Source organism: Convolutriloba macropyga, chromosome 4 (genome assembly GCF_964194025.1).
Source record: "Convolutriloba macropyga chromosome 4, txConMacr16.3, whole genome shotgun sequence".
Classification (NCBI taxonomy): domain Eukaryota; kingdom Metazoa; phylum Xenacoelomorpha; order Acoela; family Convolutidae; genus Convolutriloba; species Convolutriloba macropyga.
The window spans coordinates 19,674,339-19,688,386 of NC_134471.1; the positions used below are offsets into that span (position 1 = coordinate 19,674,339).

General features: G+C 35.6%; 1 protein-coding gene across 1 annotated transcript; it reads left to right on the top strand.

Annotated features, from left to right (window-relative positions):
* Positions 1–4,552: 4,552 nt before the first annotated feature.
* LOC142337504 (retinoblastoma-associated protein-like) lies at positions 4,553–9,549 on the top strand. The gene is made up of 2 exons (XM_075386780.1): positions 4,553–7,087; positions 9,048–9,549. Exons 1-2 carry the CDS (start codon positions 4,714–4,716, stop codon positions 9,287–9,289), a joined length of 2,616 nt encoding a protein of 871 aa, XP_075242895.1. The 5' UTR covers positions 4,553–4,713; the 3' UTR covers positions 9,290–9,549.
* Positions 9,550–14,048: the final 4,499 nt, after the last annotated feature.

Genomic DNA, 14,048 nt, shown 5'->3' on the forward strand with positions numbered 1-14,048 from the left:
TACGTTACCTTCTGAGACAGTAAAGAAAACGGATCGCACGTGGAACTTCGGTTGTGTATTGTATCCAATAGTGTTCTCGCCTTTTTATTCCTTTGGTATCTTATACAAAACAATAAATTGATTTAAGTTAAAGGGAAACAATTTATTATAAATGAAGTTTTTTTCAGGGATATATTTTTTGAAGATCGGCATTTTTGGTCGGCAATATTTTATTGTTTCAAATTTTTTTAGTGGTTAAGAATTAAATTGCTTTGTAAAAAGGAAAAAGTTGTCGCCTGGACATGATTTGTCATTCTGAAGTTTGCCATTGCTCTCTTGTCTTGGAAATTTGTCAACTTTTGTACGAGGTGTCCATTGATTTTAGTTTTGACAAGCATATCACTGGTAAAAGCTTCAGAAACTATCGTATTGTGTCTAATATTTATAAACTGAAGGCATTCCTATCATTTAACTTTTCCTCTAGTTTCGTTTGCAGCACTTCTTCACTGTTCCCGTCTTGTTGCGTTTTTCTGGTGCTTTAATATTAACGAGGCTTTTCTTTTTGATGTTTCTTTGAAGGTGGAAATGCTATTTTTAGTAGATTGAAATGGCTCATTTCGGCATCATTTTTGCGGTCTTTTTGGTTAAAAATGCGCTAACCACAGTTGCAAATTTTTCAATGCAGAAAATTTAAAATACTTCAAAATCCCGTTGAAAATAACATCAACAAAAGCAACTTTAATAGGTAGTGTAGGCAAGAGCAAAGGAAGAAATAAATAAATCAAATGTAACTATGAAAACTTAAAATATTTCAATGGTGCCTTGCCGTACGACGCCTTATTCGAGTTTTGTTTAAATAATTGAAAGGAAACATATGAAAATGCTTCTTAAAAGCTAATGGACTTGCATCCATTTCCATTATGTTTTTAAAAAAGCTTACATTAAGAAATTTTTTATGGGGGATTGAGCCGATATTCAGGGTAGCGTTTTCTAGTGCAGATGAGTTTTATTTGTGATTGACGCAGTATTTTTTGGTTCGCTGGCTGTAGCGCAGATATGATGTTGGTAAGGGTATTTTTCGAAAATTGGGAGCTAGTTTCATAAAATAATTTAGTGCTTTGCATTCCAAGAAAAACTTTATTGGTAGAATTCTATGTTTAAGTTTCTGATCAGAAGAACTGTCGTATTTTTTGTGATTGTAGCACGTCTTCACAGCCCAGCTTAATTGTTTTTCCAAAATATTGATGCAGCTCTTTCTCAAACTGTCTAGTAAATGACCGTAATTGACTAATCACTAAGGCGTTCAGAACTAGTAATCTTGTCTGCTCAGGGAACGGGTAAAGAACGGGTATGTTCTAATGTTTTTATTCTTGCCGCTATTTTGCGCAATATGCGTTTAAGTTGTTCTTTAAAACTTAAGGTGTAATCAAGATATACACCAAGGTATTTTACGCAATTGACATTTGGTATTTTATAACCAATCAAAAAATTGTTTCTTTTCGTCTCTTCTAGTATGAATTGTTTGAGCATGTAATAAATTCAGTCTTTGAGTGATTGAGCAGCATTCGACTGTGCGTTTAATAATTTTCAGATATCTTTTTTAGGGATTGTTCAAGATTTTGTGTTGCTACTTTTAGGTCAGTTTTGTGTGTAAGAATGAGTATCATCGGCGTGTTGATTTTTTTTTGCAGTAGAAGGTATTTGTTGGTCCAAGTCGTTAATATAAAGGTTGAAAAAAAGGACACAAAATTGTCCCCTATTTGACACCTTGATATAGTTCAATCCAATCAGATTTGACATGATTCACTGGTTTTTTGTAGCCTGTGTGATAGATAACTATTGATTAGGTTTACTGCTTTTCGAGAAAATCCTAAATCATGCAGTTTATGGAGAATAATCTTATAGATCTGTCAAAGTTGAAGTGATAAGTTTCTGTTATATGTGCTACCTTATAGTTTCAATACAGTAAACGAGCGCGTCATTCGTTGAGACTTTGGTACGAAAACCAAATTGTTTATGGGGAAGCAATACAAACTTTTCAAGATATTTTAAGGTTTGATGTTGAAGCAAACGCTCAAAAAATTTTGCGAGTGAGCTTTGATCGATATTGGTCTGTAATTTTCAGGCAAAGAGTTTTCTCTTTTTTAAAAAAATTTGGAACAATTTGATTTTTTGAGATCATCAGGAAATTTTCTTTCAGCTTAGAACTGGTTAAATGCAACTCAATTTGCTCAGCGAAAAAGAAAAAACATCTTTAAGAGCCCATGATGGGATACATATGGACCTGACGGTTTATTTGAGTTTATTTTTTTCAGACTCATTAAAATTTCTTTCGTAGTTACGAATCTAAAATCAGAATTGTTTTTAGATGTTCTATGAATAGTGGGGAAAATGTTGCAAGCACTTCCAAGGCAATAACTTAATTTAGAAAATTTTTAAATGGGAAACTGGGCCAATTTGTACTTGTCAGTAATAACACCAAAACAGTTTTGATGCAGAAGATATTGTGGGAGAACTTGGTTGAGTTTCTTGACTTGTTTATAATATTCCATTTTTCACTCAGCTTTTTAGAGGTGCTCTTTAAAAATTCGTTGCTCTCTATTTTAGTTAAGGTTTTTTCCGTCCGTATGGAAACCATTTTTATATGGGCATGATTGAGTGAAAATCTTCTTATAGATACGATACATGTCTTCAGCATCAGGTTGTGTGTACGGTACATCCCAATCAATTTGTTTCAGGTCTTGTATAAATTTTTACAGCATTTTGAATTATCAAAAAGAATTTATCTTCTTTGAGGCCGCTTCTTATGATTATATTCGTTATCCTTGCAATAGCTTTGTGATCCGATGTAATAGGCGATTCAAATGAAAAGACTTGGGAATGTGTCAGCTCATCATCTTTGATTATAAAATCAATTAGATCCCGCCACCCTGTAAGCCTTTTGTTGACAATGGATATACCATATGGTACGAGAATTGTGTCAATTTTGTTTCTTTCATTAAGATTGAAATAGTTTGTATTGAAATCGCCATGTAGCAAAATTTTTTGCTTTGTTCCATAATCTAATTGCAATGCTAACTCTTTGAGAAATGTTGCTGTTTTAGGTTTTTCAGTCTTATACAAGATATTCACAAGCAGTGGAGGAATTTTTTGTAGGGTAGAGTTAGCTCAAAGAGTTTCGAAGTCTTTGCTCGTTTTTGGAAAGTAATAACGGTTTTTTTGGATTGATAATTTTGGGGATTAATAGAATTACCCCACCCCCTTGACTTTTTGATAGCCGCACAGCGATAGCTGGCGCAATTATTGGCCTTCTCTTGATTTCTTGTTTCGTCAAGATTTTTGTTACCTGCATATGACGTCACTACCACGTCAAATCTGCTTTTGCATTCGTTGTTGCAATTTCAGCTGAGTTGCGTGTTTGACTACATTTTTCACTCTTAGTGGAGCGAGTTTTTTGCTCGAGTGATAAAATTATTGGTCACACTTCTCTTACCTCACTCTCAAAAATGACTTCCTTACTCTTCAATTGACTTTTCTTGAGTTTTATTCAAAGAGATACGGTCAATTGGGTCTGTGTCACTCTAATTGAAGGTTATTTGAGAGCATCTAATTGAAGCAGCAATAAGTTATACAGATTCAATTTCAAAAAATATTATCTTCGAACTTAATATCAACTTTTTTTCGTCTGTTTTTACTATCTTTTTGAGACTGAAGATCTACGAAGCTATTGCGGCTATTTGCTGGCAATCTGCCAGCTATGTTCATACATTCGGTCACTTTTGAAGCCAGAATAATATTTGCTATCTTTATAAAATAGAATATCATCTTCGTTGGTAAACCATGTTTCCGTAAAGCCAAATACAGTATTGTTTGAGCATTCTCTAATCATTTTTTTCAGTTGTTCTTTTATTGACTAAACTCCGGCAATTTAATTGAAAGAAGCATAATTGCAATGCCGAACGTTAAATCATAATTCACTTGCACAATGCGTGGTTTAAATTGGTGAAGCCAATATGGATAGTCATTTAAATTTTTGGCTAATATCGCGAAATGGTACGCTGTTCCTGGTTATTATGCGAGTGCAGCTTCATAATTTCAGCGTCTTCTAAATACTGTTTTTTTAAACTTATGAACAAGGGTAGCAATATTTGGTGGTAGTTCTGCAAGCTATCAAAGTTAAAATACGTTATTAGTGGACAACTGAAGTATTTGGTGGAAACTATAAGAATTCTCAGAAAAGGACATTTGAGAGCATTTTGGGACATTGTTGAGGACACGGTTTTTACCAACCATACAAAGTTGGCGGTGTCAGGACAATTTACCCAATTCCATTTTACCCAACCTGCCATTTTACCCAATGTCAACTTACCCAATTTACCCTATTGCTAAATTAACCAGAACAACTATTTAGCCGACTATAAAATAAATGGCCCGTGGGACTTGATATGAAACTATCACAACCGAACTTGGGATTGGATTATATTGTCCACAAATATTTAAAATCATCCGTGTAATAGCGACTGCTAATTTGTAATCGGATAATTGAACGAAAAGATCAAAGAGCATTGGGTAAGTTGGTGTTGGATAAAATGGCGTAGAGTAAAATGGCATTGGGTGAATTGTCATGTAACCAAAGTTGGCTGCCATTGATTTTCTGTGCCGATGCTAAGTTGTTCAAAATTGTCCTATGGAAAATAAAAATTTCAGATGTAATTTAACGGCTGTTCTCCCAAAATGTTGATGGAACAAGTGTACAAAACCAACGCAAACACAGAATTAATTCTGAAATGTCACGAACAGTTCGCAGTTCAGATCGGAATCTCAGCGTCTGTATTCCAAGTCTCCATTAAACTTTGGCGGGCTGTTTTTGACCTGAACCCGGAGCTAGACTTGGAGGCAACTCAATGGTTTGCCGCTATTGTGTTGATATCAGCATTGAATTCGCGTATCAGTTCAGAATCGCGGTTACAAGTAAATGTCACAACGCTACTTCGTAAAAGCAACATGTCTGTGTTGTCGTTAATGAATAAATTGAAGTACTTAAGAGAAATTGTTTACCTGAGCCAACGATCAATTGACGGTATTTTGGACTTTCAAAGAAAGTTTTGCGTCTCGGCAGCAATTTTTGATCGGTTTTGTAAAATTTACGGCGATATTTTTGCAATTGATGTCGAGCGGTCAAATGAGGAATTGGACCAAAATTATGTCTTCGATATACCGGAACCAAAACAGGCCTGTTGGTTAATATATTTACTAGCCAAAGATGAAATGCCTATTGCCCATACTCAAATTTTTCTATCTTTTCAAGTACTATTATGCGCTATTGATTTCGTCATGCGAGGCACACAAAAGTTTTTGCTTTTGAATGAATTCTCGATGGCTTTAGAAAACGAATCTCAAACTGTGGAAGCATTCTCAGAGCTTACTCCAGTTTTGAAACTTTTATGTAATAAATACGGCTGTGACGCTTCAGAAATGGTACATGTCAAAAAGAAGCTGGACTCTACTTTTTTTGTTTCGTTTCTGAAAAAGTCAATTTCTGATAAAACTTTATCCAGTTCGTTAGCAGGGGATATTTTTCTCCCAAACTCGAATGAATTACATGGTCGGTACTGGGAAATATTGGATCGATATTTCGAACTCGACGAAACTTTGTTTTTAGCTCAAGATCCAATCATTGCGTTGCAAAATAGTTCTCAGCCATCGACAAAAAGCGCATCCAAGAAATCGGAAAACTCGTTAGAAAGTGATCACCCAAAACCCCTTGATGAAAACCCCGTAATTGAACAAAATTCAAGTTCTAGTAATGAATTGAATTCAAATTTACGCTCTGAAATTGATCAGCTTTTAGCTAATTTGGACTTGACTCTAACGGAGATTCTGTCCAACTTTTTCACTAATTCAGAGAAATTATGCGATTCAAATGTAGATGATTTGAAAGAGAATTGCAAAAAGTTGATGTTTGAGGTTGTAGAAGCAATTAATAAAAAACAGCCGTCGGAAACCGCCTCAGAAATTGAAGATAATTTTTCGGTTGATAACTTAGATTGTTTGTATGCGATTTGCGTAATTTCTTGTTTAGTTAATACGTTCCCTTTACCAGTTGCACAAAATTCCGAAAGTCAAATTGACGATGTTAAAGCATTGACTGTTCTTGAATCGTTACGAATATCGTTGCCTCTTTTAGTAAAGAAAATTGACATTATCGAAGAATATGTTGAAATTTTCTCAACATTGCAATTGTCTAGACTCAAATGTATCGAAGAACGCTGTATCGAGTTTCACGTTTTTAAAGATAGCTCATTTATTAAATTATTCATGCAGCAAAAAACGCTGAGTAAGTCGACTGCTTATGAGTTGGAAAATGGCCGAAAGGTTTACTTGGCCGAATTGGCGATTTTTTCTAACAAAATCTGCAGATTAGCGTACAGAAGATTGCAGCAGTTATGCAAGTTGCTAAATATTGTCTCAGAACTAGAAGCCAAAATTTGGGAGTGCTTTGAGCATTGCTTATTCGAACGGACATTCCTATTTGAAAACCGCCACTTAGATCAAATTGTCATGTGCTCGATTTACGCAATTTGCAAAGTGTCTGATAATGAAAGAAAGTTCAAAAATATCACCCAAGCGTACAGAAAAATACCAAACACTGCAGCTGAAGTTTTCAAAAAAGTGAAAATCTTTGAAGAAAGCAATTCGTATGACTCGATTATAGCATTTTACAATAAGGTTTTCATGCAGACGTTGAAAAACTTCATTCTTCAGTACTCGACAATCGGAAATTCAGAAGCTAACAACCCCGAACAACAACCAACAGTCACAAATGTCTTGAAACGAGTAAATCCAAATGTATTGATTCGCAACGCGCTCAACAAGCCAGCAGTCCACCAACCACCCGCAATCTCAACTTGCAGTGGAAAGGGTAGCCAGATAACTGGGGTCAGTCCGAAGTTCTGGCCAACTGCACCTGGTGGATTGCCCTCGGATGAACAGTTGCCATTACGTCATATGGCTTCAGCAATAGTGGCGAATAAAGAATACCAGCAGTCGAATCGGAAGAACAAATATACCAGTCGAGAAACGAAAGTTATTGGGTTTCAGTCAACAGGTTGGTTTTTCTGTATTTTTGTGGACGGGTTGTTTTGAGTTGCTTTTGTAAAAATTAGAGAAGACCACTGTGGTAAAGTAAGATGATGAGTGGTGTCTGATTCCCCTATCAAAATTTTAGTTTTAATTTACATGGTTTTTGCGCGGTTTTTTGCACCAATGCGCACTTTTTTTGTAATAATGCGCGCTTTTTGCACTGATGGTTGGTAGTATAGTGTAACCTAATAACATGTGGACTGACTGTTTCAAAAATGCGACCAAGGAACTTAATGCCCGGGGAAAAAATATCACTTCGCGTTTCTTTTCGCATTCGAAAAATACTTGCAATGTGTAAAGTTTTTAAGGAGTTACTTAGCCTTTGAAGTTAGTTTAGTCTCCGACAACACAAGCCTTGAAAGATGAACTGTGCAAAAGACCTTTAGTATTAGGGCGATTTAAGTTATGTTATCAAAATGAAACAATCGCATTTATATATACCACGAGGAAACTTCCAACAAACTATAATGTAGTAACAACTTTAAGGAGCAAAGGTATTCAAAGTTTTAAAAAGCTAAGCACGCTTTTTTCATGCTATGAATTACGCTGATAATTCATTCAAATCCCCACTATGTCGAACAGGTGTCCCAATGACCTGCTATATTGTTTTTGTCAGAGTGTTTATAATGCTTGCGATAAGTCAATACCTCATTTAACAAAACGCCGGCTTGAGGTACCATTTTACATGTCTTCCCATAGTGTACACATGGAAAACAAGTTGAAGACGCTAAGGAAAGCAAACAAAGACCAGAGAAAATTAGAAATTCACACGTGGAGTTGAATTTATCGTTGTTTAAGGACTAACAAAATTTTATCGAGGGTTTACGTATTTGCACAAACAACGATGCATACAAATTTTTGCGCAAACTAAAGCAAGCACAAATTTTCCCCAAAGAAAATGAAACGTAGCGGTCTAGATATAAAAGGTTCTCAACAAATTGCGGAGTGTTTCAACGAGCATTTCTCGTAAGTTTTTGTCGAAGATAATTCTGACATTGTTGTGCCTGAAACAGCCAAAACAGATACTTCTCTAGACGATATCACTTTCAACGCAAAAGAACTGCTAGAAGAAATATCACATTTTAAATCTGACGCGAAGTCATGGTCAGATAACACCATCACTCCTTAAAGCCTCAGCGCCGTACGTCATAAACGGTATCTTATATATATTTAGCTGCATTATTAACGCTTGCCATTTTCCCAATGTCTTGAAAAACGTACACGTGCGTCCTCATCACAAAAATGGTAGCAGAATGGAAATTAAAAATTACAGACTAATTGCAATGCTCTGTGCAATTTCTATGGTTTTCGAAAGAATAGTTTACAAACAAATTAAGAAGACAGTCGAAAGAAAGCTTTGCACTGAGCAACATGGTTTTCGGCAAAAGCATTCAACAGTTTATTTGAAAATTACTTGAAAATGTTTAATGTTGTCCGATTTGTTCCTTCTAACCGGCTTTCAAATTTTATTGTTTTTGATTTTTTCCAATACGTTTCGGCTGTTAGTTTATGTTGGTTGTTACTTTGCTTTTAGTGTTTGAACATGTTAGTGCTCATTATAGCCAAATTTTGCTTGAATTGTTTAAGTTGCCAACATTTTTGTCTGAAATTGAACTCGCTAATTTTCTATTTGACTTATAGACACAGACACAAAATGTTCAAGTTGATACCGTATGCGTTGGCTGTCTCTTAACAAAAAACTTTTCTGACATAATTCTATTGTTTTCCAAGAATATCAGACATTAATAGATTTTTTCGGCTGTCGTGCGTGCCTAAGTTTACCGATACTTCAACGAATTTGTATAGATGGAGAACCATTGGCTTTCGTCGCTATAGCACGTATCTAGAAGTAAAACTTATATATTTGTTTTTCACCATAATTTCACGCGTCTCTCAAAAGTGCTAAATTTGTCGAGGTGTTTTAGATGGTCGACCTCATCAAAAAACAGGTGGAAGCACAAGTGCAATTGACAGTGATCAGCCGCAAGGCAAGGTCAGAATTTTGCAAGCACCCTCGTCTTTAACCACGCGTATGAACAAATCATCTGCCGCTCGAGGGAGAGATTCGTCCGAGTCAAGCGAAGATGAAGAAGAGGCCAGAGCCAATCAAGACATTTACAATCGCATTTTGAACAGTGGACTCAAATACGTTCACAAGCCGAAGTGAATCAAGTTTGTCTCACAACCCTGTGTTCTCAGAATGTTTTCAAATAATGAAGTGTTCAAACCAAAAGATTGAGCTATCGGTTACAGCACTCATAAAGAAGGTCATCCTGGATGAAGAACGAAGGTGAAAAAATTATCGGAAATTAAAAACAATGATAAAGATATAAACAATGCCATAAATTCTGAAGTCTTGTTTCATGAAACCAGTACTGTTTTCTGTTGCCTTACTTCTAGATATTTGAATCCATTATTCTTTGAATAGCTTTTCTCGTAGTTAGACTAATGTTTTTATGCTGGCTGTGCAAGCCAATTTTTTTTATCAAGCTGAGGTTACAAGTTTAGTTTAGCAACTTAAAGGTTGACAAAATTAAGTTTTGACAACATCTTATATTGATGTCGGCGACATGACATGAAAAATCAGAGCAGGTAAAAACGTGAATGAATGAATGGACATCTGATGATCCTAAAAAATAGTTTCTTTTAAAAAAAATAAGATGCTATCGAAATTTATTCACCTTATCTTGCCAAGTGTTTTCACGGCCGGAGTTACTAACTCCGAAGCTCAAAACTGTTAAGGCTTATAATTAAATTTTTTGTTCCGAGCTTGATAATTACTCTGGTCATTTAGTCCAACCAATTGTCCCTGCTGATGGTTATAAATATGAACAGGCCATTAAACAAATCGGAGCTAATGGTTTATTGCGGTTAGTTTCTGCTATTTTCTGCGCCAGTGACCTAATTTGCGCCATTATTGTTCCAACATTTGCGAGGCGGGCTTTTTTCGTTGGCCAATTTTTAACTTTTATTTATTTACGCATTATAGAGATGGAAAGAAACTTTATTTTGTAGCTCATTTTATCGCTCCTTGAGTCTATTTTTGATTCATACATTTTTAAATTAAACAAATGTTTGAAAAGGTGGAACACTTTCCAGTTAGATTAGGGGTAGTTGGGAATTTTCAAAGCTTCAAATTCCAGAGTTTATGCAGATGCACCCTTGCCGTAATTATCCTGGCAAAATTGCTGTTCAAAAAAATTTAAGGCACCCGTTTTCCGTTTTGTTTTTACAGCTATCTTTGAAAAAGAATCATGGGCTCCAGATCTCTAAAGTTCAATTCAGCTACAACAACATAGACATCACAAGTATGCATTTCGAATATAATACAATAGAAATACGAAAACAAAAATGTGGAAGCTTCATCTCATGTGGATTTCTATGAAATCTTTTCTGTGATTCTTATCGGGAAAAGGCTTCTCCTTTTCCGTTTAGATTTAACCATGTTTAAGCAAAACTACAGAAAATAACTGAAAACAGGCTGTGAAATAGAAGAAAGGTCATCGAATTCATTTTTACAAAAGATCAAGAACGAATTTTTTTTGGCTCTTTTCTACTCTCATGTCTTACCAAACTTGTCTCTAAAAGTACTTAATATAATTAATGTGGAGCTTCACTTTATTTAAAAAGCTCAAAAGTAAGACGAGGTTCATGATTTTTGTCTACGAAACCTTGTTTGCAGATGTTTTTTTAATTGTTTCGCCGAATTTTTCATATGATCAAAATATAGTTTTTCGATTTCTGTATAAAATCTTCATTTTTGATGGTCAAATATTTATCCAATTTTGATCAATAAAGAAAGAGAATACTAAAGTTCTGACAAAAACGAATTGCACAAAGTTTTGACATGGTATCTTCAGAATTTATGAAATTCACATCAAAAGGTTTGGTTTGTCACTTTAATTGGTGTTCCTTAATCATCGAAATCTTGAAATCCTAGAAAATACAGTATTCGATAAAGCCTAGTTCTTAATTGCTCTCAAACGAGAGTTGCTCTCAACTGCGGTCTTTTTAATGCAATTTTTGGCTTGACCGATTTTTCGTCTGCTCTATTTTGTTTTTCGTCCTCAGAAACTGGGCAAACAGGTAACGCTCGGAGGACCATAAGTTCTCTTCGATCCTTACGCTTAACCAGTGTCTAAGAAAGCGATTCCCAAAACTTTTTCAGGAGACATTTTCATAGTGCAAAATGCGGTTCTTAATTTTGAAAGTTTGACCTCACAGTCATTCCCCCAAAACATCCACATTCCTCCCTTTTCTAAGTGGCGGTGCGATCACTCTCTCTCTCTCTCTCTCTCTCTCTCTCTCTCTCTCTCTCTCTCTCTCTCTCTCTCTCTCTCTCAGCCCTCCCGCCGCTCTATCCCTCCTTGTTGCTTGAGCCCTCCCCCAGTCGCTGAACCTCCCTATGCAAGCATCTCTAAGCCTCAGCTGGGTACTACCGAAGCCAACCGCTGGCAGCTCGTTTGAGATTAATCGCACGTCGTTAGTCGGTTACAATTGCTCTGAGTTAATCCTGGAATTGAGTCTTTACTTTTCCAGAATCGTTAATTATATCCTTTCTTAATAATGTTTTACTTATAAATGAGAAGTGGTTGCGAAAATATGAAGGAAAACTTCTTCACCCACTCCCTTATTTTTTAATATAACCGAGGAGCTTTGCGTAATTGAGAAATTCGAACGCTCAAGAATCTTTGGACTGGAGCGTTCGAATTTCGACACTTTGGAGTAGAAATGGTGCAAAATAGAATTTTTTGCAAAAACTATCAATTTTTTTGCTCAAATTCATCATTTTATGTTTGAAATAACTTTTTTCCAGGTCTTTACTTTTGTCAGCTAATTGAGTTTCTCGCCTCCAATTGTCCATATTGAGATTTTAAAAATTTTCTATTGTTAACTCACGTGTTTTCAAATTTACTTTAAAGGTTCTGATATAGCTGATTTGGTGTTCAGCAATCATTGAAAGGGAAGAGTCATCGCCAAAGTAAAAGGTTTTAAAAGAGATTTTTTTGATGGTTTTTGGAAGATGATTTCATTGCTAGCCTGACTTGCCAAAGTCCCTATAATTGTTTTTGTTTTTCTGCTAAGAGTGATGAGGAGTATTTTTCTTTTTATTATCTTGCAGTGGCTTAAGTTATAGGTTAGAATTTGCTGTTAGATTGGCATTAAACCGTTAAATTTAAAATTCATTCATTTGATTTCGCTCCGAATTTCATAGCGAATTGGTTTTATTTTCATTTGCCAAACCACTGTTATAGTTTGATGGTAGGAATGGTATATTGTCTGGCTGCCAAATTGAAATCAAATGTCAGTTTAAGCGTATATTTAAGAAACGCAACTAAACTGCTGTTAGACGCAACTAAAGTATTAGTTAGATACGCCTGAACTATAGAATTGTTTTCATTTTCCTTTTATTTTTTTATTAACTATATTTTCAGTTGAGGATCCGTTGTTTTGCGTTTTTGAAGCCATTTAGTCGTTCAAGGCATTCATCCGGGTTTGAGTTTTTGGAATGTTCACTCAGTATTGTCTAATTCTTGTTCAAGTTCTGCCGAAGAAGCAGTTAGTTTCTGATTTTTTAAAATAAGCGGCAAGTAGGTATTAATATTCTGTAATGACATGTAAAATATAAGTCCTAAATATAAAATTGTAAGTACACAAGACAGAGGAGTACTGAACACTTTTCCGTAAGAAACTGCTGCTAGATTCGCCAGGATAATTGTAAGAAACCTTTTTAATCGCAAATAAAAACTTTTAGAAGCACGAGAGGTGTGTTGAAACATTCTAGTACGAGTCGTCTTATATAGAATTTGATATCTATTCTGCCCCCCCCCCCCCCAGATTAGTGGTCATAATTTTTTTACGCCACACAGGTGCACGTGTTATTTTTCACGTAACATGCTATATAACGACACATAAAATGTAATTGGGGCATTAAAAACACTGGAGGGGAATAGAAGAGATCTAGAATTTATTTGTGATATTATAGCACGTGTGCCTGGATGCTTTTAAGGTAGATTTCAGGTAAAAAAAATTGGTGTCTTTCCCCATTAAAGCCCCTCCAGCTTAGATAACCTATAGCCCCAACCCCCCCCCCCCCCCCAACCCCAATCATTTCAAATTTCACTTTTCATTTGGTGGAATGTTTTTTTTCGAAATGTCATCTGTAGATAGTACAGAGGGAATTCGTTTGGTACCGCCAAGCGCACTTGCCATAGTTTTACATAATGGCATGATATAATAGAACTTGGTCTGTAAGTGTGAGTAAATAACTTACTGGGGTATGCAGAATGTACTTGGGTGCAGTAAAGGAAAAGATCGGAGTTTTATTTGGATGACACTCAACGAATAATGGATTAATCGTTTCTGTTTTCCTGCTGTATTCTCTCCATTGTTAATCCAATAAGTCAAAGAATTGGTGGAACAGTTATGTGATGAGGTTTGCTTTTCAGACTTTTCAAACATTTTTTGAGGTATCCTGTAAACAATTGACGTTGTACATCGAAGAACTCTGAACGCAAATTAATTCCATTGTTTCTTCTCATAGTACTTCTTGGTAGCTCTTCTCAGAGCCACTCGAATTTCTTATTCTAAAGAAAATGTCATTGTGAAGGTTGATTGGGTTACAATTGTCTACCTTGCAAATTCAGTTTCATGGACCAAAAAATTTAGAAGCTACGGTCTGCAAATGTACAAAAAATTGTCAAAAGTAACCCTTAATAGCACTCTCTCTCTCTCTCTCTCTCTCTCTCTCTCTCTCTCTCTCTCACACACACACACACACACGAGTGCGTTTGACGCTATGCATCACAAACTTCTACTAAGCGTACTGGAAAAGCGTTTGGGAGTTACAGACAGCATTGAATTTCTCTGAAACGTATTTAACTGACAGATCTATAAAAGTGTTAATAGAAAACTCCTGTTCTAAT

What these genes read in the sequence shown, in the direction of transcription:
- LOC142337504 (XM_075386780.1), top strand. Translation starts at nt 4,714, where the DNA reads ATGTTGATGGAACAAGTGTACAAAACCAACGCAAACACAGAATTAATT. An exon ending in TATTGGGTTTCAGTCAACAG is followed by an intron (nt 7,088 to 9,047) that starts GTTGGTTTTTCT and finishes GAGGTGTTTTAG; the next exon opens with ATGGTCGACCTCATCAAAAA.